The sequence below is a fragment of the Colobus angolensis genome, unplaced genomic scaffold (assembly GCF_000951035.1).
Source record: "Colobus angolensis palliatus isolate OR3802 unplaced genomic scaffold, Cang.pa_1.0 Scaffold405, whole genome shotgun sequence".
In the NCBI taxonomy this organism is placed as follows: Eukaryota; Metazoa; Chordata; class Mammalia; order Primates; family Cercopithecidae; genus Colobus; species Colobus angolensis.
Genome location: NW_012117433.1, coordinates 243,291 through 270,598, shown reverse-complemented (window position 1 = coordinate 270,598; position 27,308 = coordinate 243,291). Strand labels below are relative to the sequence as shown.

The 27,308-nt window shown below is 38.9% G+C and overlaps 1 protein-coding gene across 5 annotated transcripts; it reads right to left on the bottom strand.

The window, feature by feature from the left end:
• Positions 1-812: 812 nt before the first annotated feature.
• On the bottom strand, positions 813-15,692 carry LOC105521702 (aldo-keto reductase family 1 member C1 homolog). Of its 5 annotated transcripts, XM_011955982.1 has the most exons (10): positions 15,427-15,692; positions 13,204-13,371; positions 12,242-12,358; positions 10,899-10,976; positions 10,329-10,451; positions 7,365-7,474; positions 6,930-7,089; positions 4,068-4,073; positions 2,854-2,936; positions 813-1,074 (listed from the first exon to the last, which is right to left on the bottom strand). In XM_011955982.1, exons 1-10 carry the CDS (start codon positions 15,508-15,510, stop codon positions 1,032-1,034), a joined length of 972 nt encoding a protein of 323 aa, XP_011811372.1. In that variant the 5' UTR covers positions 15,511-15,692; the 3' UTR covers positions 813-1,031. The 5 variants fall into 5 exon arrangements, with proteins under 5 accessions (XP_011811372.1, XP_011811373.1, XP_011811374.1 ...); XM_011955983.1 differs by lacking the exon at positions 4,068-4,073 and having other exon boundaries at positions 6,924-7,089; positions 15,427-15,535; XM_011955984.1 differs by lacking the exon at positions 10,899-10,976 and having other exon boundaries at positions 15,427-15,532.
• Positions 15,693-27,308: the final 11,616 nt, after the last annotated feature.

Below are 27,308 nucleotides of genomic sequence, written 5' to 3'. Positions count from 1 at the left end.
GAATATTTTTGTTTTATACTTGTAACTATGCCTTGTTTAAAGTATAAAACATTTAAAAGATTGAATATAACCAATGAACAGCACATTTTTACAATCTAAGAATATTTTCCAAATACGAAGTAGTCAGGGGAATGTGATTAGTCAATGATGGCTTTGATGTCCTGCCCCACCATAGACCAATAGGGTCAACGCTGTGACTGGGCACACATCAAAGATTCACCCCTGACTCTCAGCTGTGGGGTTTGTTAAAACATTGTGGAGCACACATCAAAGATTCACCCCTGACTCTCAGCTGTGGGGTTTGTTAAAACATCGTGGAGACTTTCTTTTGATGAACAAGATATAATGATTAAAAAAAAAAGAGTGTTGATATGTTTTTCCAACCAGAGATGTACTCGACTCTCTCCTATTTAAGCTCCTCATACCTGACTTCTAATCACTTTTCCTGGTGGGTGCCCTTCCACCTCCCTGACACCCCCTCTCACAGGGATGCCTCCTCCCAAGCTCCAGAAACTCTGACCCTTACACTGCTGGAGGGAGCCCATGAATTGCTGGTCAATATCGCTCACCCTGTAGACTCCATGCTGCCTGTGCTTCTTCCAACAAGAGCTAGAGAGCCACTGACTGATAAACACCTGTCACCTGCCCCTTTCCCAGAGGTTGAACCTCCATCCACTCCCACTGCAGAAATGAATCTTAAATGGTTGACATCATCTTCCAACCCCGGCCCTAAACATATAGGCAAATCACAATTGTGGGGCAGTAGTGTGTCAGAAGGAAAGAAAACACAGAAGTAATGGAGACCAAAATAAGTGAAGAATCTTTAGGAGAGGGCATTTAATTTTTTCAACATGAGAAAAAAAATTATTGTCTGTCTTTTCTGGCCGATGGGCTTAGCTGTAGCTTGGTGAAGTGGCCAAGCAGGAGAGATTTAACCAGAGACGATGTGTCCAGTCACCAGCACAGCGACATCCTCTGTGTCACCATCCACACTAGGGCCTTCTGGAAGACCTCATGCGATGCCCTCCATGTTAATATTCATCAGCAAATGGATAATTAGGGAGGCCAGCAAAACTGGAAAGAGAAAAAAATGCACACTCGGAATGGCAATGACTCCGTTACTAGCAGGTAGCACAGTGATTTCTAGGAAGCTGCCACTAGTGTAGATGTTAAGAAGTTCATTTTCTGACTGCTCTGGAATCTGTGTTTCTTAGTTTAATGAACATGACTTTATTATATCTGTAGTTTCAAAATAAAGAATCATTTAATCCTATTCCCCTGCCTGGAACTTAACACATAAAACACACACAGTCAAATATTCACACATGTTTCTCTACATCTGTCAACAGAGCAAAGAGATATTCTGACCTTTTCTATTTCAAATTCTCAGTAAAAACAGAAACCCATTCTGCTTTACCTTGAAGAGGAATAAGCAAGACATATGCTCATCAGTAACAGACAATTTTGAGTGTACCAATTATCCTGGTAACAATTACACTTTATTTTATTTCTTTGCATATTACTTACTACCTGCCTATCACATGCAACACACTTGGTTAGATTCAGAAATGTAAACTGTTGTTTTTGATATAGGTTCTAATATCCAAAGAGCTACACTGCATAAACCATTTTATTGGCTGAAATAACCGAAAATATAAAGACACAGATAAATGACTGCTCACATGTACAGTTACAACTTGTTAATTAGGGAATTGAGCCTATCCTTTGTGATTACACCAAGAGCAAACACTCGGAAGCTTGCAAGTGTGTTACTCCAGACCGTATTTGAGTTCTATGAAATAGTACTAGTGATTGATTTTACGATCCCAGAAAACATTAATTGCTTGTAAAAATTTCTAATGCTTGCCACTTTTCTTTTTCTTTTTATCATTTCCTTTTTCATTTTGTATTTTCCTCTAAATAAATAAAATACTCCTAACAATATCTGCCAAATTTTGGGTACTTATGATGTACCATTGTGTTTGTTTTATTCACACGTTATCTCATCATCTCTATTACTTGTTAAAATCTCCACTGCCATCAGGAACATAACTTCTTTTTTCCCTCATTTTGTGAGTGACCTTCTATGAATCCTAGAACCTTAGAACATAGAGGAACAGTAAACGTCTGTTATTGGTCATAAATTATCTCCAACAATGGTGCTTTTGCATCTACACTCTTCATTTGATTTTAAAATTTCTTTGTTCTCTGCACTGAGATCTCCATATTGGAGAACATCAAGGCCAAGTGCTCCTGTTTGCTCCACTAAGACTGACTTGTGGGGGCAAATGCAGTGTTTGGGTCATGGGAAAACATGCAAAGAAAGGCACAAAAAAGGTTTAATGATTAAATGATTAAAAATACTTAATTGACAGGATCTGGCAAGCAATTCCATGTGAAGGAGGTGGGAATTGGAACTTGACCCACAGTGTTGATGGAACTGCCTTTGATCTGGTAAGACATTTAGCAAGTTGGGAAGAACATCATATAAGCACAAATTTGGAAACATCTAAAGTGACCACATGGGCAATATCCGCAGTACGTACACTAGACAGTAGTACAAATGGCAGGCCTACATGGAAGGTGCACATTCAGCAATGATCTTGGCTGCTCTGGAAAGTTCCATGGAGTCATGAGAACAGAGGGACAGGTTGACCACACTGACCCTGGGCCACTCTCCCTGCCAGAGAACAGGGCTCTGGAGTGAATCCATGAGGAGAGGTCCAGTGAGCTCCTGTCTCACCTCTGTCTCACATTGGCCTCTGTGCCCCTGGTGTGGAGGTCACTCTCAACACCCATCCTACATTCCTCCTCTGAAAATAAATTAGGACACCCGTCACCAAAATTACTTACTTATCAAGGGTCAAATATCTTATATTTCTGTCTAGGTCATCTATGGCTTTCATGTCCTCTGAAGTCAACTGGAATTCAAACACCTATCAAAGTAATAGAAAACTTTAATTATTTTTAGATGACATCATTGCCAACTGGGAACCACCAAGTATATCAGACAGTAGGGTGCAGAGACAATACTTCAAAGATCGATACGTTTCCAAAATTTATGAAAGACCTCTCTAAACATTCAAGTGGTCAATGAAAACCAGACGAAAAATAAACAAAAATCCATTCCCAGATAAAATATTTTGAAACTGCAGACAAAGAGGATATCTCAAAAGATGCTGAAGAAGAAACAGCTGACATTGTGCCCACATGATAGAGTCATGTACCTAGAAGACCCACAAGAATCTAGAGGCCAATTTTGTAATGTCTAGCATAATTTAGTAGGTTTGATGAATAACATTGAATATCTATCTCTCTAATGAGCAGGTATAATAGGAAAAAACAGTTTTCAACATGACTCAAGCCAATAATTGTCTAAATACTAATGATTTCACATTCCAAAAGGCATGGGTACTCAACTGTGTAAATTTGGGAGACTCTAAATATCAAAAAGATGTCACTGTTTCTAACTCATTCAATCAAGTAAGTGTACAAATTCATAGGGAAACTGAAAGAGTGATACAGAAAATAAGAGAAAGAGAGAGTAAAAAATGATTCCTCAAGGATCTAGAACTAGAAATACCATTTGACCCAGTCATCCCATTACTGGGTATATACTCAAAGGATTATAAATCATGCCGATATAAAGACACATGCACACGTGTGTTTATTGCGGCACTATTCACAATAGCAAAGACTTGGAATCAACCCAAATGTCGATCAGTGACAGACTAGATTAAGAAAATGTGGCACATATACACCATGGAATACTATGCAGCCATAAAAATGGATGAGTTCATGTCCTTTGTAGGGACATGGATGCAGCTGGAAACCATCATTCTCAGCAAACTATTGCAAGAACAGAAAACCAAACACCACATGTTCTCCCTCATAGGTGGTAATTGAACAATCAGATCACTTGGACACAGGAAGGGGAACATCACACACCGGGGCCTATTGTGGGTTGGGGGGAGGGGAGAGAGAGAGCATTAGGAGATACACCTAATGTAAATGAGGGGAATGGGTACAGCACACTAATATGGCGCATGTGTACATATGTAACCAACCTGCACGTTATGCACATGTCCCCTAGAACTTAAAGTATAACAAAAAAAAAATGACAACCAAGTAGCACTTGATGAATCTAGGTAAGCGCATTTGTTGCATTATTCTTGTAGTATTTCTATACATTAGAAAGTCCACAAAACACAAATGAAAAGTGATCAAAAACTATTAAAAGTATCAGTAATTACTAGGCGCTGTGGCTCTCGCCTGTAATCCTAGCACTTTGGGAGGCCGATGCAGGAGGTTTGCCTGAGTTCAGGAGTTCGAGAACAGCTTGGGCAACACAGTGAAACCCCATGTCTGCTAAAATACAAAAAATCAGCTGGGTATTGCAGCATGCGCCTGTAGTCCCAGCTACTTGGGAGGCTGAGGCAGGAGAACTGCTTGAACCCAGGAGGCGGAGGTTGCAGCAGTTAGCCGAGATTGTGCCACTGCACTCAACCCTGGGTGATGCAGCGAGACTCCATCTCCAAAAAAAAAAAAAAAAAAATTAACAGTAATGGAGAAAGTTATGAAATTAATGATATATTTATTAAAAGATAATTTATTAATAAGTAGTGGGAAATTCATATGATCATGGATTGGAAATCTCAATATTGTCAAAGATTCGGTTCTCTCCACATTGATCTGCAGGCTTATTACAATGTCAATAAGAGATTAAAACATTTACTTGCTTCTGGAAGTTAATGAGATGATTCAAAATTTTAAATAATACATTAGTCAAGAATAGCTAAGATATTATTAAATAAATGAAGTTAGAAAATTATTTGTAACATACTGGAAGTGAAACTTACTTTTTAACATTATAGTACAGAAAAGTAAACAAGTGAACTGAAGATGGAAGAGAGGCCAGATAATTGTTCATGGAAATTTCATATATGTTACAGGTAAAAAAAAATCAAGTTATGTGAGCAAATATGAACTTTTCAATAAATGTTGGTGGGAAATTTTGCTAAAAATTCAAAAATTAGATATGCATGTTTGGATCCTTATTTCATATAGTATTTAAAAAGTCAATCCCATTCGAATTAACTAAATTTATAAGGAAAGAATATTAACAATTTTGTAAGATAACACAGTAAAATATTGTGATAGTCCCAATATAGGATAAGACACAAAATTCACCAACCGCAAGAAAGAGGCATGAAAAATGAGTCTACATGAAGGATAGAAACTTCTGTCTGTGAAAACATAACCACAGAGAATATGACAACACAGGTAAAATTTGGGAGATGTTATTTCAAGAATACATTCAAGTCTCTAAAGAATTAATATCCAGAATAGATACATATATATGTATGGTTTCTAATTAATCTAAAATATATATTAAATAACACATATGTCATATATTATATATGTCTATATATACTAGAATTAGAGAACATACACATATGTATAAATACTGATAACTTCCACAGTCTTTCATAACTTTCATTTTTGTTTTGTGAATTTTCTAATGTATAAAAATAATTTTTAAATCATTTAATGAATGCCATTACCTAGATACATCAATTGTTTCATTGTTGTCATTTTTTACTCTCTCTTATTCTCTGTATCACTATTTCAGAGTATCCTATAGATTTTTTCACTTATTTAACTTAATGTTTTAGCAAATAGTGACATATACACATATACATGATACATGTCATATGTATGACATAAGTTTTATAATATATATCATACATGATGCATATTTTATATACCTATATGATTAATTAGAAAATATATATATATGTATGTATTCTGGATGTTACTTCTTTAGAGACTTGGATGAATTCTTGAGAATATATGAAATAATATATCAATTTATATATATTCATACATATGCCTATTGATATATTACTTTACACATATCATCTAAATGATAGATTAATTAGGAACTGCCCTCTGCAGTCACATGTCCCTGTACCCACTTGCTTGGTTCTGTGAATTTCCAGCTCCTTCCAATAAGAGGTAATAATAAGAGGCGGTGTGTATTTCCTCACCCCTTGAGTCTGACCTATCCTGTAACTTACATTAGGTGATGGAATTTCCCAGAAGCAATGGTTGGCAGCTCTGAGCCTAGACATGAAAAGGCTTTGCACGTGTCCACTCACTGCCTTGGAGTCGTGCCCTGTCCTGAGATGAATACTGGGCTGGATGACTGGAGGATAAAGAACTGCATGGGAGAAGGGGGCGCTCAGACAGATGCCCCATGGACATCTTGAAGCAGAGCTGCCTCACTGCGCCGCATGCACGTGAGAGCCCGGCTAGGAACAGAAGGACTGGACTGAGTTCAGGCTGAGCCCAGGCTAATTTTCTAACCATGGAATCTTGAGCTCAACAAATGCTTTTGCATTAAGCCTTTGTGTTAACTGGGTTTGGCTTATAACCTTAGATGTTGGAACAAATATGGTCTCCTACACATAAAAATAAAGATGAACAACCACCTCATAAAAAAAAAAGGCACAGTTAAACAAATAATTCACAAAGACAAAATTCTAAGAGAATAAATATAAGGAATTTATACTACATAAATATACAAAAAAAAATTCACGACGATTTGGAGACTAAAAAACATCTAATCAAACACCTTATTACAGAAAATAAAAAAAGACATATCCCTAGCAGAGGGATATGCATATCTCTGACTTTACGCTAATTCAAGTCTCTGGTTTTTATCCCATCCTGTTTCTCTCCACCTGTGTTGCCTCTCCTGTGTCAGAGTAGAAGAAATCCTTGTGATGTACACAAAGAGTTCATGCATAGGAAACACAGGGAAATGGAGCTGGCCCAAGGGTGTCCTGAGAACCTTACAAGAAGTACACGTGTGAAGGACACTGTGCAGCAGCCCTGAGGCCCACAGCCCGGCTCCTCACCCTTATGTTCTCTCTGATTCGCTGCTCACTGTAGCTCTTGGCCAGGACCACAACCCCGCGCTGCAGCTGGTAGCGCAGGGCAATCAGGGCTGGGGTTCGCTTGTGCTTTTTTGCCAAGGCACAAAGGATTGGGTCCTCCAAGAGAACCGGGGAGTTCTGGTCCACCCTGCAAGGAAAGGCAGAAATGCTGAAGCCCTGAGGCTGGGGATACAGTTTGTTAGGTGGCTCCCTAAACAGACTAAGGCGTCCACTCTGCACCAGAGCTGCTCAAGTGAGGCCCCTGAACAGCAGCCTCAACATCAGCTGTGATCTTGTCAGAAATGCAAATTCTTCCCTCACCCCAAGTCTGCTGTGAGTGAACTCCAGGAAACAGCATGATCTGATTCATTATTTTTTTTAGCAAACCAGTGTTTTAGGTAAACTTCCTGTATCTCTTATTACCATTGTTTTTCTCGATGGGATCCTAGAGCACTATAGGCAACCAGAACAATGTCTTTTGACTTGCAGAAATCCAGCAGTTTTCTCTGGTTGAAGTAAGGATGACATTCCACCTGCAAATGAGCAAGATGGAAAAGCATCAGATAATCCAAAAGTCATATTAATATTAAAGTGACCAAAGTAAAAGAAGCTATATAATGTAGAGCACTAAATTTGAACTGAGAGTATTTGCCAAAAAATGATGTTTTACATACAACTTAATTTTATATCCCTCTCTCCTAAGAAAATCGAAATGCTATTTCTGAGCAAAAGCAACCTCTACGAACCCTATCCTGGTTTCTCAATAACTCCGACCACTAGAAAGAGACACGGTCGATTTCAGAGCTGGGATAATGTAAGATTCTTTGAGCCTTAGGCATCAAATTGTGCCAGAAATCAAGAATTTGGTCAAAGACTCATGAAAGCATGTCTAAAAGAAAAAGGAACTGATTTCCTAATTGATATTAAAAATGCATACATATATATGTATGTTTTCTAATTCATCTGACATATAACATACATATCTTATATGCCATCTATGATATATATATATAAAATAGATGAACTAGAAAATATACATATACACATAAATACTGATAACTTTCATAGTCTTTCATTACTTTTCCTTTTTTGTATGATGGATTTGTATGGTGACATCCCAAATGTCACCAGTGGGTTTCCTATGAAACAAGTGCTTTGTCTTTTATACTTGCCCTCATGAGTCTTTGATCAAATTCTTTTAGATAGATGGATAGATAGATAGATAGATAGATAGATAGATAGATAGATAGATAGATAAATATACTGAATAGATGTGAGCATTAAAAATAAGTAAAATGAATTACAAATCACAGCAGAAAAATCCTTGAGTCTATAGTAATTAGTGTGAGAATGAAACAATGAACATTTGTCTACTCTGATGGTGGTCATTACAGCAATTACATTCACAATACATTGCTAATTGAAGGAAGAAGTTAATTTTTACCCTGACTTAGAGGAATAATAGTATATTATTTTTACTTGCTGAGAAATTACTTTTAGTTAAATGTCAGGTAAGAATAGCTAAACAAGTGGTTGAAATTGTAAATGATTATGTAAAAACATCAAGGAAATAACAAATAAGAAATAACAAAGAAGAAAACAGAAATACAATACAAAAAAGTTCAAATCACTGATGTATACTCAATCATACGTGCAAATGTGTCACGGGAATATGACTACTTCTGTTGAGAATTAGCTCCCAGCAGATTACTAGTAATTGTTCAAGAGAAAACATGTATGAAAACAATAGATGTGACCATTGTTAGCTTAACCAAGTTTTTAAAACTAGCTTCACTGCTAGTGGGGCATTCTGTGATTGTATGCAGTCTAGTGTGGTGCAGTTTGAAAAACACGGCATGATAAAAACATTTTCTTGCCCCAAAGATTTAAGCCAATGTAATAAAACACTCTCATCTAACTTTTAATTTACAGAAACTTTCAACAACTGGGAAAAACAAGTTAACTGATATCAAAATACAACAATATAAAAACAATTGAATTCTGGTTAAAAAAAGAAGAGCCACAAAAGATGTTTTGATTGAACAATGGAAAATTCAAATATGGACTGGATACCAAATGACATGAGGACACTGTAGATGATGTTCTTAGATACAGTAATGACACTGTAACTGGGAGAATATCTTCATTCCTGTGACATGCTTGGAGAGGTCTCCAGGGGTCAGTTGGCATCTTTACAATTTACTTTGAAGAGGTTCTAGAAACATTATATGTATTTATGCAGATATACCCCATATAACATTGCAAAATGTTAGTAATTTTGAATACAAATGGTAACATAGGTCTCCAGTGTTATCTTTACCAAATTTTTGGAAAGTTTGAAAATTGCCATAATAAAAATTGGGGAACTACTAATATTAAAATAACATTAATTTCTCAATGCTTTTATTAAATTATCATGGCACCATATCACTATACCAAATTCATAAATTTTATGCATTTATGTATTTCCACTGTTGATCTTTACTCATTGACTCTAAGTTTTTAAAAATGAAATAAAACAAAAAAGTGTAAGGTACTGGGAAAGGTGTGGTGACTTTAATGCTGAAATGTGTGTAACATTTGGGGGCAGTCAATTTGATCAAAGAGGCCTGGAATCAACAATCAGAGCTCAGGGATAAGGTGGAATTATCTCTAGGCTATGAAAGAACCATGCATAGAATAGATGTGCTTAAGCAGCTGATTGCATGACAGACTCCAAAGAACAGCAGCCGACTAGGAGCGGGGCAGTCATTGGCCAGCTCGATGTTCTGCTAAATATTTCTCAGTGTTGATTTCATCCACTGTGAATAGATATCTCTGTAAAAAGGTCATTTTCTCTTTCTACCATGGATGACCTTCATTGTCTGCAGATAATTTTTAGTGTATCTATGCCCTTGGTCAAGAAGTGTGAAAGCAGAGATACCAAGAGGCACTGACACATCTGAACCCCATGGAAATCCCTAGTATTTCTCTTCTCTTACTCTCTCTGTCTCTCCTTATGTACTGTACATTCCATCTTTTCATGGCTTCATATCTATGCACACTTCCATCCAAATCACCTTCACCCATCCACTCTTGGGTCATCTTTCATAGCTTAGGGGTAAGTCCACCTTTCCCTGAGACTAATTGGCAATCCTTGGCCTCCTTAATCAAACTGACTTTCCCTAAATATAACTCACAATTCAGCATCAAAGTTACAACACCTTTTCGTAAGACTTTCCTAAGCCGGGTAAAGTAAGAGCCCTCTATGCCCTTCGAGACAGAGGCTTTGCTCTCTAGAATCTTCTCTTTTACAAAGATCAGTGGGACTAAATGAATGGATACTTGGCAATAGGACAGAAAGAGGGGCATGAAGAGCAGAAAAGAGAGGAGGCTGAGGACGCTCACCTGGTTGCAGACAGGTTTGTACTTGAGCCCTGGCTTATTGAGGATCATTTCCAGCTGCCTGCGGTTGAAGTTGGACACCCCGATGGACTTGGCCAATCCTGCATCTTTACATTTTTCCATGGCCTGGGAAAAAGGAATTGTGAGGTGTCATTTATGTAGTAGACTGAAGATCAAGATAAATGTAACGTAGAACTGTGAAAGCAACAACTGTGTAGATACGACAATCGACTAGCTAGCCATGATTCTTAAAAGGGAGAAAATAAATGAGAAAATTGGGGAGGAAGATAGTGATTGCAAGAGTAAGGATTTCTGTTTCCTCCTTAGGGAACTGGAGAGTCTAGTGCTCAGGCAAGGAAAGAAATCCCAGTTCTCCTTACCCCCAACTCTTCTCCTCCACTTCTCTCTTTTGTATGCCTGTCATTTCTTTTTCTTCACTGCTCACAAAACTACCTTTGTAAAACTCCTAAATTTTTGATCCAATGGTGCATTTTCCATTCTTGTACTTGGAAGATAGGAACCAGATGTCTCCTATCTCATCTTTCTTATCTGTGCTCTCCTCCAAGCACTCACCTCCCACGTAGCACAGAGATCCACTGTGTCAAATAGTACTTTCCCATTTTCATCTTTGGGGATCAGTTCCTCACCTGGCTGAAGTAGAAGCAGTCAATTTAGTGATGTCACAAATCAATTTCTCCACATAAATTTCCCCACACATAGCCATGCTCTGAGGTACATTTAAGGACACTAATCCTCCGTGATGTAGGTGATGCAATGCTCCAGAGAGTGATACGTACAAAGTGTGCTACACATGAAGGTATAAGGAATGTCTTCAGGAGACAGGCTTCTTCTAATCTCTTATAACTATTATATGTATAAATAAATACCATCTTTCTCGTTGCTAATGGAGTGTCATCATTGACTTACATTACTTTCTTCTGCTCCTATAATTTTCTCTGTGGCAATACCTCTCTTCAACTGCAAAAGACCTTGATATTCAGGAATAATGGATATTACTTTTGACCCAGATGCCACTATCAGAGTTCTTTATCTCCCTGAACATATGATGTTCCATGGACAGGACCATGAACCAATCATGGTCAATGGAGGTGTTTTCAAGGCCAGTATGGAAGTTGGGAGATGCACAGGAGCTCATGGTAGTGACCATGAGCCTGAAATTGCTCCAAAGCCATAAATACCACCAATGAAAAAGGTTGGAACAAATATTTAAAAAGCCTTTTGTAATAAAGCAGAGATAAGGATGGAGAAAAGATTTATTTTTAGAGATTTTATCAAATTCTTAATGTAGCCATGGCTTTGACTTTCATATCTAACTCACCCTTGCATTAACTAGCCTAAGGAGATTTCCGTAACCTTAAAACAAAAGTTACGAATGACACAAGAATTCATCACTAAGCAAGAATAAAAACTCAATGTGAAAAGAGAGGATGCAGAAGCAACAGTTTCTCATGAAGATTTGTAGTTTAAGAGATTCCAGGACTGAGTTCTTGCCCCTTGAAAGGAGTCAAGAGGATGGAAACTCATTGTGCACCTTATGTGCAACAGCTTTTCTGGACACCACAACTTCATGAAACTCTGTGTCTGTGAACATTCCAAGAGGTGAACTCAGGAGTCATAACTAAGACCTTGTACCTTCAAGGAGATGATTGTCATTTCCTCAAGTTTTTAAAGCAGACGGTTTGAGGATTCTGCACTCTTTTCTTGTAGACATGCATCACGGAAGTACGGATTCAAAATGTATCCAACAGAAAGGGAATTAGGAGTTATGTTTAGGGCTCTTCTTCCATGTTATAATCCCTATGTCCTCCTAAGAAAATGCTTAGTTCAAATATCCGTGAAAACAACATTTATGATGACAACAAAAGTGAAATAAATTTGATCACAAAGCTGCCTACCTTTAGAGACACTGGAAAATGAATAAGATAGAGGTCAACATAGTCCAATTGAAGATTTTTCAGTGACCTTTCCAAGGCTGGTCGAACCAACTCTGGTCGATGGGAATTGCTCCAAAGCTGCAGAGGTAAGAGAAAGGAAGTTGTGTAATGAAAACTTGAGCCAATTTTACTAGTTTGCTCGACCTAATATTTAGACATTTTCTACTACTTCAAAACTAATGACCACAGGCAAAATTATTCTCTCTCTTCTTGTGATGCCTTTTGTTCTGCCATATCCTGATGAACTTTGTAATATGTTGGATATATAGTTAGTACATATACTGAATGAAACAGTGAAATTACTCCAAAGGTAGAAGTTGTTATCAAATCATAAGCATACTCATTATCTGAATTATCTTTGGTATGTTTTACAACTCATGTTAGTAGTGTAATTCATCAATTCAGCCCAATGGGCAAGAATAAGTATCTTTGTGGTTTAGAAACTGAGGAGGCAAATATAGTTTTTAATATGTTAACTTGGGCTGGACGCAATTTAAAACAATGTAGGTATCATTGTTTTATACACACAGAGCTCTTTTACATTGCTTTCTCTCTCTCTTTCTGATCAAGATGATAATGGAAACTCAGAATCCTAACAAATGTAAGAAATTCACCCAGGAGTTACGACATAACATAATTTGATTAAGGTTATCTCTGATTCTATAGTCTATGTTAAACCATATTGATCTGTGCTGACCTCAAAGAGTAAAGGGACTTTCAAGTCATGAGCTGGAACACTGCGAAGATGAGAAAGTCATCTTCATTTTCTGCCTTTGATTTTACTTTTCATACATGAATAATTGTGAATAAATTGAAATGAATAAGCACAATTCACCCTCAACTATGGATCCAGTCATAGAATTGCCACCTCCACACAATCACCATAAACACATGTGCACACAAGCTCATCATAGGCACAGTACCTTTGAAGTGTAGAATATGTCTTCTCTCTTCACAGTGCCATCTGCAATCTTGCTTCGGATGGCCAGTCCAACCTGCTCCTCATTATTATAAATATGTGCACAATCAACATGGCGGAACCCAGCTTCTATCGCCAGTTTGGTGGCCTCTAGAGCTTTATCTTTAGGAACCTGGGGGAGCAACCAAAGGTAGTATTTTCTGACTGATGTGCCTGAGAGTTAGTTCAGGCACAAGCAGCAACGTTTACAAAAATCACCTTTTCCTCCTTTCTTGGATGAGTTCTGTCTATGGAATCATAAGTCCATCCCAGTCTGTCTGGGTCTTTCCTGGTTAGTAATAAAAGTTGGGCATAGCAGGAACTTCTGCAGTCCCAGAAAATCCTTGCTTGACCAGTAGCTTAGAAGTATCCCTAAAACAACTTCAGGTTCAGTGATTTTTTGGCAAAATTAACAGGCTGCAACCTCTAGTTATAGATATAATCTTAATTATTTTTAGTATGGTGAAATTAACATGAGGAAATAGCCACATGGAAGGAATTATGAAGGAATGCAGTGTAAGCTCCTGTGATTCCTCTCCCACCCTGTTGCTGCACAGAACGCACTGACTTTATCCAGCATCATATTTTTTCAATGTATGTGAACTGTTGTCAACAAGAGATGCTCTCTACATACTCCATTAATAAGATTTTGTCTGGGACTGCTTATGTTGACTCACTCTGCCTAGCAGACACAACACTTCCAGTCCCCAAAAGAAAGCAGGTGCACAGAAACTCCGCAGTTTACATAAACTGTTACATAGAACCACCATTCTTATCAGCTAGGAAATAGTGAGAAATCCACCTTATCTGATACCAGCAGGTTTATACTGGAAACAGTCCTGTCTATGGATAGCAGTCTATTACGTTAAGTCTTTTCTAACCAGTCGTTGGCCATTCTGTCTGCATGACAGAACTAAATACTAGGAGTAAAGATGTATACACTAAGGATATTGATTTGTATATATAAGAAATAGACTGCAGGGAGTAAGTGATTAGCAAAATGGGGTTCAGCTCCATAAATTCAAGGCAAGTCTTTTAGAAAACATATGATTTATTGACTTATTTAACAAATGTAGGTGCAGATTTGAAAGTATATCTTTTACATGACAAAAGCAGAAACAAAGCAAACTATTTTCCCATCTTGAAAGTATTCAGAGGCTTTCTTTTTCCCATGAAATTGCAAGGAACTACGTACAGGGTCTCACAGCCCACTCCTCATACCATCCTTGATCATTTCTTTGCTGTGCCAGCACTCAAAGGCTTACCAAGGCCGGAGCTTCAGTGGTGTTCTCATCTTTACTTCCTCTCCGTGACAATTTATATTAAAGTAAACCACTGCTGTCAATGACCTTCAAAATGTCCCTTTGTAAATACTTATATCTTATAGATGAGAAATGCGAGACTCAAATTTTATATAACTAGTCCCTATTCACACACATTGTATTCCGAAGATAGTCATGAGATACAAGTTTTCCACCAGTGTAGAAATAGCTAAGTCTAGAAAATAAAATCTATTCCATTAATTTTCTCATCAGAGAAACAAAAAATTTCTCTGTTACAGTATTTTTATACAAATCTCACCCATATTAACAAAGGCAAAGAATTTAAACTTCCCTTGTTAGGTTTTACTTTTTTTTTTCTTAAAATGAGGATATTTTATCGTTTCAGGTAATTTTCCCAGAGCTGAGAGTAGCACGTGGGAAATTCTCTTTAGTCCAGCTCTAGTATTACAGTTTGGTGCTCAAGGCCGCCCAACAGAACAGTGATACTCTCCCAACAGATTTCATGCAACCTGTCTCCACTAACTTTTGCCATAAAGATTCCTCTGAATTGTGTCTTCTTGGAAGAAGTAAATATCTGTTCAACTATACAAAGAAACAGAGAAACCACTCCCATTGCAATCACTCTTCAAGAGAGGGAGCAGGCAGGCCGTGTTCTTTCTGCTGAGTTTTGTAGACTCTGACAAGCTGTGAAACAAACATAAACAGAAGACAAAGCAGTGCCCCCAAATAAGCAGTAGATGACCCTGTGACCAGACTGCATTGCAGAACAAAGACTGACGTTTAAAGGGGAATCACGCAGAGTAACTTGGGAACACAAGCCTGACAACCTGGTCAGCTTCCACTTATTCTAGCTTCCACTTACTCTAGCTCCTTTGCACTCTCAACACTAAAAATATTATTATTACCTCTGCAGGTGCATAGGTGCCAAATCCCAGGACAGGCATGAAGTGACCATCATTCAGCTTCACACGCTGATGTTTCGAATCCATTTCTGTCACTGGCCTGGTTGGCAAATGTGTCTTTCTTCCTCCCTCACAGGCTATAAGAGCAATGAGCAGGCAACGCCCCTGGACATACTGTCTGTGGGTTAACCAACGGCATGTGAGAGGAGGGACACAGGCAGTCTTACACAGGCAGTGATCAAAATGGAATCCAGTTCAACTGTTTCTCATCTAAGAAAATTCATAAGTAAATTATCAGGTGGGCATGACACACTCATTAATTTCTCTCAGAAGTATTTTTGCTGTTCCAAATCTCTATATATATGATACAAATTATTCAAAGAGATTTGTAGAACAAATGGTGACTTTACATAAGACTACAGAAAAGGAGCTACTAAGCTCTTTTTGGTTTGTGGCATGATGATGTTCCTTCTGCATCTTACAGTATTTGAAATGACTAGTTTTCATTTTTCTCTCTCACACACGCACAATTTAAAGGAATGACTAATGAGCCTTTCTTTAAAATATTGCCCTCAATTAAAAATTAAAGTTAAAATTTTAAAATGTGTTACTTTTTCATCAGCAAATTTATTGTTTCTTTCTTATTAGCCTTATGAGAGAAATATCCCTTCCTGATCAAGGTGCAGTCCTGATAAAGTTGTAATCCTGATGTGGGTGTAAATAAAAAAATAAAATTTGATGTGGTTTTATTGGAGGATTTCTTATTAACAGCTTTTGGACTTTGGATATAATTTGTAATATGTAAACTGTGCCTTATCTTGTTTGTCTTTTCCGGCCAGTTTTATGAGTTACTATCAAAAAGTAACAAGCCAAAAACCTGACAACTATTAGATATACTTTATAATATTGTTAAACTTATTCATAAGGAAAAACTGGTAACTAATGACATATAAACTGGTGAATAATCCTCACATGGTATAATTTTTACTTCATTCTCCCTTTGGAGGGCAGGTTAGAACATGAATGTAATTTGCATGATCCATGAGTCACATCTTGGAGTAGTCACAACTTGCAGTGCCCTGATTGCTTCTATTGGCTTCTTTATAAAACAAAAAGAAATTGAAACATAAATAAATTGTTATACATTGACATAAATGTTACATTATAAAGATGCTGAAATTTTTCAACGAGATGGTGGATTATACGACTCCCATATGACTCATGGAAACATCAGAAAGTATCTAAAATTGAGTGAAATAAACTTATTTATGGAGTGGCTCAGTAGAGATTCAGGGTGACTCTGCACATACAGATGTTACAGGCAAAAGACTAGGGGAAGAGACATGCAATAGTCCATCTAAGCCATTGAGGAAAAACTGGGATGCGAAATTTTTTAATACTAAGCGATTCAAAAGCCATTGGTTATTTGGGGAAAAATAAAATGGCAAAAACAATCCATGTAGGTGCGTGTTCAGAAACAAACTAAGAAGGCCTTGAGGTTTTATGTAGGGCTGATGCCTTGACTGAGAACCTGACACATGTATGAGTTGATGACTATCATGAGAGAACAAATCTATATACAGTAAAAAAGATGTTTTATTTTTTCAAATGCCCAGTTAAATAAAATAACAAGGCATACAGGCTGGGTGGCTCATGCCTGTAATCTCAGCACTTTGGGAGGACAAGGAGGGCAGATCATGAGGTCAGGAGAAGGAGACCATCCTGGCTAACATGGTAGAATGCCATCTCTACTAAAATCCAAAAATAAAAATAGCTGGACGTGGCAGTGAGCACCTGTAGTCCCAGCTACTCAGGATTCCCCTGCTAAAAGCAGGGGAACCACTTGAAACCGGGAGGCAGAGGTTGCAGTGAGCCGAGATGGAACCACTGTACTCCAGCCTGGTGACAGAGCAAGACTCCAGCTCAAAAAAATAAAATAAGATAACAAGGCATACAAAGAAACAAGAAATCACCGTCCATTATAAGAAAGAAAATAAATCAGTAGAAATCATTCCTGAAGAATCACAGGCATTAAAATTAGTAGAGAAGCATTTAAACAGCTGTCTTAAATATGCTAAAATTGCTAATGAAAAATATGGATTAAGAACTACAGAAAATCTGAAAAAATAAGAAAATCAAAATATAGTCATAATACAGAAACTATAAAAAAGAAAAGGAAACAAATTGGAGCTAAAAAAAATATACCTGAATGAAAAACTCACCAGTGGGTGTTTCAATAGCAAATTTGAGAAGGATGAAGATATAATCAATGCACATAGGGATACCGCACTTGAAATTTCTGAGTCTAAGGACAGGAAACAAGAATAAAGAAATGTGAACAGGTCCTACGGGACTTATGGGACACCTTCAAGCCAACCAGTATGATAGTATTGGATTCCCAGAATTCCCAGAAGGAGAAGTGCAAACCCATGATGGTAGAGAGATTATTTGGAGAATAAAATCATCAAAACTTTTTCAAATTGGTTAAAGACAAGAATCTACAAATTCAGGCAACTTAAAGAACTGCATATAGCATAAACTCAAAGAGACTCAGACCTGTATGTGTTATCATCCAACTCTAAAAGCCAGACAAAGAGATAATCTTTACATAGCAAGAGATTTTGGGAAGCTGAGGTGGGTGGATCACCTGAGGTCAGGAGTTTGAGACCAGCCTGGATAACATGGTGAAACCCTATTTCTACTAAAAATACAAAAAATTAGCTGGGCATGGGGGCACACATCTGTAATTCTAGCTACTCGGGAGGCTAAGCCAAGAAAATAGCTTAAACCCGGGAGGCGGAGGTTGCAGTGAGTCAAGATTGCACCATCACACTCCAGCTTGCGCAAAAAAAGCAAAACTCCATCTAAAACAACAACAACAATGAAAATAAAAAGCAGGAAGAGAAACATGATGCATGGGGTGCAAGGGATCCTGGACAAGATGATCCACAGATTTCTTATGAGAGTCTTTGGAAGATATATTTAATGTGATCAATAAAGAAATAATTTCACCCAATAATTCCATACTTGGCAAAAAAAAAAAAATTATTCCAACTTTTTATTTATTTATTTTTTTGAGATGGAGTTTTGCTCTGTCACCAGGTTGGAGTGCAGTGGTGTAATCTCAGCTCACTGCAGTCTCTGCCTCCTGGGTTCAAGCAATTATCCTGCCTGAGCCTCCTGAGTAGCTGGGACTATAGGCAGGTACAACCACACCCAGCTAATTTTGGTATTTTTAGTAGAGATGGGGTTTCACCACAGTGGCCAGGATGGTTCAATCTCTTGACCTCATGATTCCCCACATTGGCCTCCCAATGTGCTGGGATTACAGGTGTTAGCCACCACACCCAGCCAAATTATTTCTTAAAAATTAGAAAGTTATTAAGACTATGTGATGTAAAAGCTGAAGGAGTTCATTGCCATTAGAACTGCTCTACAAGAAATGCTAAGGGGAGTAATTTGCTTTGAAATGAAAGAATTTTAGACAGCAACATGAAGTCATATAGAGGTATAAAGACCTCTCGTAAAGGTAGGTGTAAGAAAAATGGGGAAACACATATTTGTGAAAGTTTGCTTTTTACTATCATTTTCTTCAAGATTTACATTACAAATGTGTACAAATAAGAATACATTTCTGTTAACATGTACACCACATATAAAGTTGTAATTAGTGACATCAATAATGTGAAGTGGAAACGTAGCTGTGGAAAAGTAGAGTTTTTGTAAGGAATCGAAGTTCACATTGATTTCAATGTGGATGGTATAACTATAGGATGCAGTATGTCATTTCAATGGTAACTACAAAGAAAATAATTACAGATTATGCACAAGATAAATTAAAAAGGGAATACAAATTTCAGCAAAAAAATCATAGAAACCACAAAATATTTTTGGTTGAGTATATAAAGAACAAAAAGCTGAAGACATAAACTTCTTTTTTACAAACAAAATCCGATCAGTTTATCTCAAGAATCTCCAAAGCCTTATCAGGTTTAGAAGCAACTTAAACATCTAAAATGCAAAGATTTATCTGAGATCCAAGCCAAATTTCTACCAGCTATGAGCTGGTAAAATCAAAAACAAGTTATTTACTTCCAAATTACAATGGTTTTATAGGCAGCGGTTGAACAATCTCATTTCAAAAGGGAAATATCAGTTGAAAGAGAAGAAGAAGAGACTTCATGCAAGTCGTAAACCCAACAGGGCAGAAATTAAATCTTAAACTTGCAAAATCATCTTCCGTGACCCTATATTCTTCATTCTGGGCACACTGGTGCCAGGGGTAGGCTTCTGGGGCTTTGGGCAGCACTGTACCTGTGGCTTTGCAGGGTGCAGCCCACATGGCTGCTCTCACAGTTTGGAGTTTAATGCCCCTGGCTTTTCCAGGCTGAAGTTGTAAGCAGCTGGTAGATTATAATTCTGGAATTTTTAGGGGTGAGGCCTTTCTCCCACAGCTTCATTACACAATGCACCTATGGGTTCCCTCTGCAGAGCTCCAACCACATATTATTGCTCAACACTGCCTAAATAAAAGCTCTACGTTGGGGCTCCAGCCCTGGAACAGGTTTCTTTCTGGACATCCAGGATTCCTGACACGTTGTCTGAAATCTAGGTGGCAAGTGCCAAGCCTCAACCACTCTTATGCTCCAGAGAGCTCAGGCTCAAAGCTTCCCTCTTCTATTTGTCACTCTCTACTCATCATTTCCTCCAGTGACCAAGTGTGTGTCATGCACCTTGCCAAGGCTCAAGGGGTACCTTGTACATGGGGGCTTCTGCCTGACTAGTGTGGGTCATGGAGTCGAAAAGAACTAAAACTTTCCACAGCTTGTATACCATGTGGTGGAAAGAAACTGATCTCAGGAGACCACAGGAATTCTCAGTCCTATAGGTGAGGGAGAGGGGGAGGAACGTGAGGAAAGGAAGATGGGAAGAGGGAAGAAAGCAGATGGAAGATGGAAGACCGGGGAGGAAAGAAGTGGGTGTCCTTGAGTCATACATAAAGAATGCTCACGTGCCTCAAGTAAATAACTGATCCTAATTTCTTCTCCCTATCATTTTTTCTAAACAAGTGTTACAGTTTGCAAAGAACTCCAAATATTTTCTCAACAAATATATATTGATATGACACTTTAAACAAAATGATGTTTGCCAGCACTGTTTGTCCTGAGATTTCCTGTTTGGTTGACTCAATTCTCTGGGGTGAAGAGGATCTATGTGAAGAAGAAGGGGTACGCTTGAGCCTCACAGAGGTTTGTGGGTGAAGTCATGTCTGTGAGAGGCTGTGGAAACTCACAGTTTGCTGCATTACTGGGGAAAATGGTGGGATGCCCAAAGCCGTGCAGGAGGAAAAATGAAGAGCTGGGAGGCTGTGGAGGAGGCTGAGGTACTGCGGATGCCCTGGAGAAAATTTTGGAGAAAAGAGAGAGATACCTAAAGCAATATGTAGGAACTTTTAATTATGACATTAGATGAAATTTCACAACCAGTGAAATTTAAAGTAAATTCCACATTGCTCAGTTTTTTCAGAGTGAACTCTGAAGAAATAACTGTCACCCATGTTGACTCTGGATGAGTGACGATTCCACCAAGCACTTTTTGAGATGCCTGCCTCTTCTGCACTGTTTGTTATTTTACTATTTCTCAATACTATTGTTCACCCCTTCAAGCTACTGGAGTTGATGCAGTCAGGATGACTCTGCAGCTTGCACACCTTCTGACCACTCCTGGATAGGTCAACAGCAGGGAAGGTTGTAAAGAGAAAATTATTCATTTTTATAGTTGTTTTGATTAGCATAAAACCAGGTGAGAAAAACCTATATCTGAATGGTTGAAACTCCATGTGATATGGACAGGAGACAGGGAAATACTGGGTAGAAGAGGGTGATCTCCCAGCAAAGGCCCCACCCTCCAGCCTGGATACCTGTGCCCCTAAAAGAGAACAGGCATTTCAGTTTTCACGCCCCCAAAATTTGCCTTTTGGCCCACCATGCCTCCAGTCTGCCCCTATATAAACTCCCAAAACTAAGATCCAGGGCAGACCAGCAGATGAGGAGACAAGGAGGCAACCAGATGGATGGCAAACAATGACATAGAGAAAGAAGAGGAGGGACATTGGACACTGAAAGGAGTTTGACCTTGGGGGATTGGAGAAGAGTCCGGCCACTGGGCAGCCTGACTCCATGGGAAGATCACCTTCCTACTCCTTTCCCCTATTCCGGCTCCACATCCATCTTGCTGAGAGCTGCCTCTACCACTCAATAAAATCTTGCACTCATCCTTTGAGCCCACATGTGATCTGGCTCTTCTGGGATGCCTCGCAAGAGCTTGGGATATAGAAAGCTGTCACACTGGCCCTCTGCCTTTGAGATAAGTCAGAGAGTCCATGGAGCTGCAGTCTCAAGCCAAGCCATCTGCAGATGGCAAAGCTGAAAGAGCTTTGTAACACTGTGGTTGCAGTCACCCACACCTAGACACTATCATGGAGCCAGAGCCCAAAGCGCTTACCCTGGCCTGTGCACCTGCCCATCTCCATGTTCCCCCTCCCTCTAGGAGTTTGAACAGGTGAGCCACACCCCTGTGGCAAGTCCTGCAAGGGGAATCAGGAAACAGTCTCATTTCACATACAAATCTGTTAGCACCATATCAAGAAGTCTAAGGATGGTAAGCTCTGGGGGTTGCCCAGGATCATCTGTAACTTCTCTCATCTTTTCCTGACTCTTCTTCCTCTGCGTATTGATGTCATCCTCAGGCTGGGTGGAGGCTGCTGCAGCAATTTTAGAACTCCCAGGGCAACAGGACAAGAGCCACTTGAAGAAGAGGGGCAGCTGCATCTTACAAGCTTCTTCTAGATGTGAGAGAAACCTTCTCAGAAGCCCGCAGCACAGTCCCTCTCATGTGGCATTGGCTAGGGCTCAGTTGCAGCACAGTTCCCACTGTAGCTCATGCCAAGGGCAAGGGAATAAACACGAGTGACCGTACCAAAGCTTTTATAGTAAAATGCATGTTGGTGATAATACAATCCTAACCCCTGAAACCATAATGAAAAATTGATATTTTCAAAAAGTTAGATATTTGCAACCTTGCTTATACCTCAAAATAGCTTTGCAAGTTTTTAAACAACTGGAAATAAATCAAAGTCTTAAATGTAAGACCTGAGACTATTAAGTGCTAGAAGAAAATCTAAGGAAAATTTATTGGGGCAAAAATTTCCTAAGTAGGTCTCGGCAAGGAACTCAGACTAAGATTTCAAAAACGCAAATGAGAAAATAGGAAGAGACATATATGACTTAATTAAACAAATAAAGCAAAAAAAAAAAATCAACAGAGAACAGACAACCTACACAATGGGGAAAAATAATTGCAAACTGTGAATCTAACAGGGGACTGACATCCAAAATTTACAACAAACTCAACCCAACAAAAACATTTACAAGAAAACCCAAATAATCTCTTTAAAATTCATCAAAGAGCAGAGGTTTCCCAACCCCATGCCTAGGCACACCTATAGGCACTTAATACCTGCCCACTGGATCCTCTTTCTTCCACTAGTGGAGACTCAGAAGGCTGGGAGGCTGGGAAATTATTGGGTAAATACAATGGACATTATTCAGGTAATAGCTGCACTAAAAGCCCAGACCTCACCACTGTGCAATACATCCACGTACCAAACTGCACTTGTAAAGCTTAATTTTATACAAATTCAAAAACAAAATAAATAAAACATAGTAATACCTAGACTTTACTACAGATCAAATGAATAACAACCTCTGGTGTAGGATTTTAGCTTTTGGCAAGATGGTCTACAAAAATACAAGCAAGGCAATTTGTTCTGGCTGTACGCACGTTGATCCAGTTTGGTTGCCACAAGCACAGATCAACAGGTAAAAGGGAAAAGAGATCCCAACCAGCAGAAAACCTAAAGGAGAAATCTAGAGAGAATGAGTGTACTCTGAGGATTTCAATTTAGTTTATTTTGTAAGCAAATCTGAATATGTAAACCTGTGTGGAGATTGAAAGAATGGAAAGAGGAAAGATGAGAGACCCAATGACTGCAACCCTTAATGAATCAAGAACTTGATGAACTGATGTGTAGTGAAAAGCAAAGAGAAAGAGGCTTCATTAGTATGAAGTGTGTTAAAGGTTCATAGAGCAGTTACAAGTACTTCCTTGTCGGTACAAGTTCTAACATGGAAGTATTTGCTTCAAGTATAATCTAGGTATGAGTAGAAACTTTCAGTTGTTGAGAATGTAAAGAACAGAAGTGCTGGAGTTTTCTGCATGTACAGTGAAAAAGACGTCCACAAATCCTGGGAAATAATTGTAAACTAAGGGAATAAAGGGACTATATCTAGAAGGGGGCATATGAGAGGGTATAAATGATATCAGAGCTAAGGAACGGGTTTTTATTTCTTTATATCTGAGATGAAATCTAGATTTTTCAGGACCTAGTGACTGGTGATATAGTACTTTCTAGTAGCAAGGTTAGATAATTAAGGCTTACTTGCTTCAAGTTCTCCACAAAGCTTAGTTGGAGTCAGAGTGGAGCTTCAAGGGAACCAAAACAATTTGCACTAAAATAAATTTATTTGACACATTTCAAGACAGCTATTCAGAAAGGCAGGAAATATGAGAAGGGCCAAAAGCTGTCTTTAGTGGGAAAGACTCACATCTGTAGAGAAAATTTCATTGACAGCTGGGCTTTCTCTGAGAATCTCCCTTGGATAGGAAAAGATTAACTGAGAATCTGATACCTTTAAAAGTCTAAAGAAAAACATTTCCCAGCAGTTCTCTCTGAGGGCTGCTTCCTGGGAGATTTCATCTGAATAACAAGACCTCCTTTGCTAGCCAGGCTTGTTCTTCTCTCCATCCCATAACCTGTGTTCCACTGTAAACAATTTTGCAAAGATTTGAGTGCAATGGTGCAATCACAGTGCCCTGCAGACTTGACCTTCTGGGTTCAAGCAATTCTTCTGCTTCAGCCTCCCAAGTAGCTGAGACTACAGACAGGTACTACTACACCTAGCTAATTTTTAAAATTTTTCCTTTTAGCAGAGACAAGTTCTTGTAGTGTTTTCCAGGTTGGTCTGAGCTGAAGAGACCCTCCTGGCTCAACCTGCCAAAGTGCTGGAATTACTGGTATGAGCCACCACACCTGGCCATCTGGCTGTTTCTCCTTCGTTCTGCCTTTAATTATTTTTTAGGGTCCTTTTCCACATATATCATGTTCAGAGTCTCTAAGGCATATGGTATAGCTGAGCTGATTCACCCCAGTCCTGTACAGAGCACCACGTTGGGGAAAGTTCCTGGTCTGCTAACCATCACACAGCCAAAGGAGAGCTGCCTTTGCTCTGGTTTCACATTCCTGTTTTAAACAGTCACGCCTAGAATTACTTGGCTACATTGTGACCTAATGAAATATCTAGTTTGTGAAGTCACAGAATTTGCTTTTCATAAAACTACAATCTCTTTGAGTTGTGGGAGTCTCACATCCTATTAAGGTCCCTCCTTTAACACCTCACTAAGAGTATTAAAATTAATTAAAATTTTTGGATGAACTGGAATGTTTGTAGAAACCTCTAGCCAATTTGCTGGTTCAACAGGGTAACTGTTTTTCCACTAAAGAATATTAGTGGTAGTTTGGTGATGAGGTTAATATTCCCCATTTTTCCACCTCCCTTCTCCAAGATCAAAATGTATTGGGCTGAGTTTAACACTAATCACTTGACCAAAGGGTTCCTCGTACCCCACAAGTCCTAGGTATTTTTCTCTCATTGAGAGAAGAGGGTCTGTATTGATGCCTGGATGTGGGATTTTATATCTTCTTGGCATCCAGGGTTATAAAATCAATAAGCAGAGAGGATCTCCGTGAAGATTCCCTGCTTATGCTATTCATAATTTCATTTTTCCCTGCACTGCTTTTGTACTCTACCCCTGTCCCTGCTTTCTTCCCCTTCAAGGTACTTCTCATCATACAACACGATCTTCATTCTATGTATTTAGTAGTTTCTTGTCTGATTCTCTCTCCTGGAAAGTGAGATCCATGAGGGCTTAGATTTTTTTTTTCTGCTTGTATCTAGCACCTATAGAATATTTATTATTGAATGAAATACAATTTCATATAATTCTTGGATACTCCACTTTAGAGGTCATTGTAAAACCTTTCCTGACACTCTTTCCAGCCCATCTTCCAGGATTGCATGTGTCCTTCTGTCTCCTTGGGCGCCATATTGTATTATAATTGCCATGTAGTCTCCTCTTGTGTTGGCTTCAAGCTGCAGAAGTTGCAGTGATTTTTGTGTAGCCAAGCAGAACTCAGCTAGTACCTCTGTTTGGATCCTCAATGGGCTGCAATGAAAGCATAATCCAAAAGCAGGGTCTCCCTGAAGGCTCAGTGGGGAATGAGCTGCTTCTAAGGTCATGGGTAACTGGCAGGATCCAGTTCCTTCTGGGCTACTGGAGTGAAGGTCTCAGTTTCTAGCTGGCTGATGTCCATAAGCCACATTCAGTTCCTCTCCATGTGGGCATTTTCAACAAGGCAATGCATCTTATCAATGTTCAGTGAACACAGGTTGGGCAAAGCACAGCATAACAATAATAAAACACCATTTAGTGATTTTATCCAGCCAAAGTGCCTTATTACTTGAGAATGAACTTTTACTAATGTTGTTCTTTGACCTGCATAGCAGAAGCAATAAAGATGAAGGACACACAGAAAAGGGTGGCCAACATTATCCACGGGGCCATAAAAGGACTCCTAAAACATGTGAGGCTGGATTGGGTGCATTTAGGATAAGAAAGAGATCAGAAACCTGCTGGAAACAAGGTGCAAGCCAAGCAGGCTGTCCTAGAAAGAGGAAATAGCTGGAAAAAAGCAAGAACACAGAGAGGTTTTTCATGATCTCAGACCAGGTTTTTTGTGTCAATAAGATCCAAGGTATTGAGGCAGAGACAGTCACAAAATGAAATGAGGCCTTGATACAGGAGAATTTCATTATAATGAAGGTAGAAATGGGTGCTTCCAAGGAATCTCATTACATGTGGGCCTGGGACCAGGCATCTAGCTTTGTTCAAGGAATTCTCAATAAGCTGTTTGTGATGGGATTTGTGATAAAATGGATGGTGTGAGACTTAACTGAGTTCTTCTTGTAGAGTCAATGTCTAGAAAAGACCAATCTAATGATCATTTTGTATCTTGTAAAGTAAGTCTTATATCCTTATCAGAGACAGAGTGGAATGTTTAATACTTCAACTTAAGTGTCAAGAGTGAACAATGCCTAGAAGACCATTCGAACTCCTCTCTCAACAAACCATTTCTGTATGTTCCTGTAAGATACACATGTACAGATACGAAGGAATTGAAAAAAAAGGCAATAGATTAATTCCAGCTTCATTTGGAATCACTGGCAGTTGTAATTCGAGCTCTTCCTATATTGAAGTTGGTGGAAATAAAGAACGCAGGGGTCTTGTCTTCTCCCGGGCTCTCACAGAGGAAAAGCAGGAAAGACAGTCACATTAGCTGCAGCCGATGACGGATCTGAAGCACAGCCATCCCGTGAGCCTGAATGGTGGACACTTCATGTGGGTGCTGGGATCTAGCTCTTGTGCTCCTGAAGACACAAATGGACCTCGGGGTCAGAAGGGTCCTAGATCAGCTGTCCTTGCAGGGTGGTCAGCAGGGAGGAGTCCTGCATCTGGTGGACAGTGGGTGCTTGGAAGGGCTTGTCTGAGCTTCCATTTCACTGTCTCTAACTTGCCTCTCTCCAGGTCACAGAGATCTTTTTCTGCATGAAAGTGACATGACAAGTTTATGACTCTGAGGATTCAGAGGTTGATAATTTTGTGGGTAGATTATGTTTAGTATTATTGCTGTTATTATTATTAATGTT

Bases quoted from the DNA above. Each gene is read 5' to 3' on its own strand.
- LOC105521702 (XM_011955982.1), bottom strand. From the start codon at position 15,510: ATGGATTCGAAACATCAGCGTGTGAAGCTGAATGATGGTCACTTCATG. The intron at 7,475-10,328 runs GTGAGCGTCCTC...GCTCATTTGCAG, and splicing joins ACAAACCTGTCTGCAACCAG to GTGGAATGTCATCCTTACTT. The intron at 7,090-7,364 runs GTAATAAGAGAT...CTTTCCTTGCAG, and splicing joins TCCCATCGAGAAAAACAATG to GGTGGACCAGAACTCCCCGG.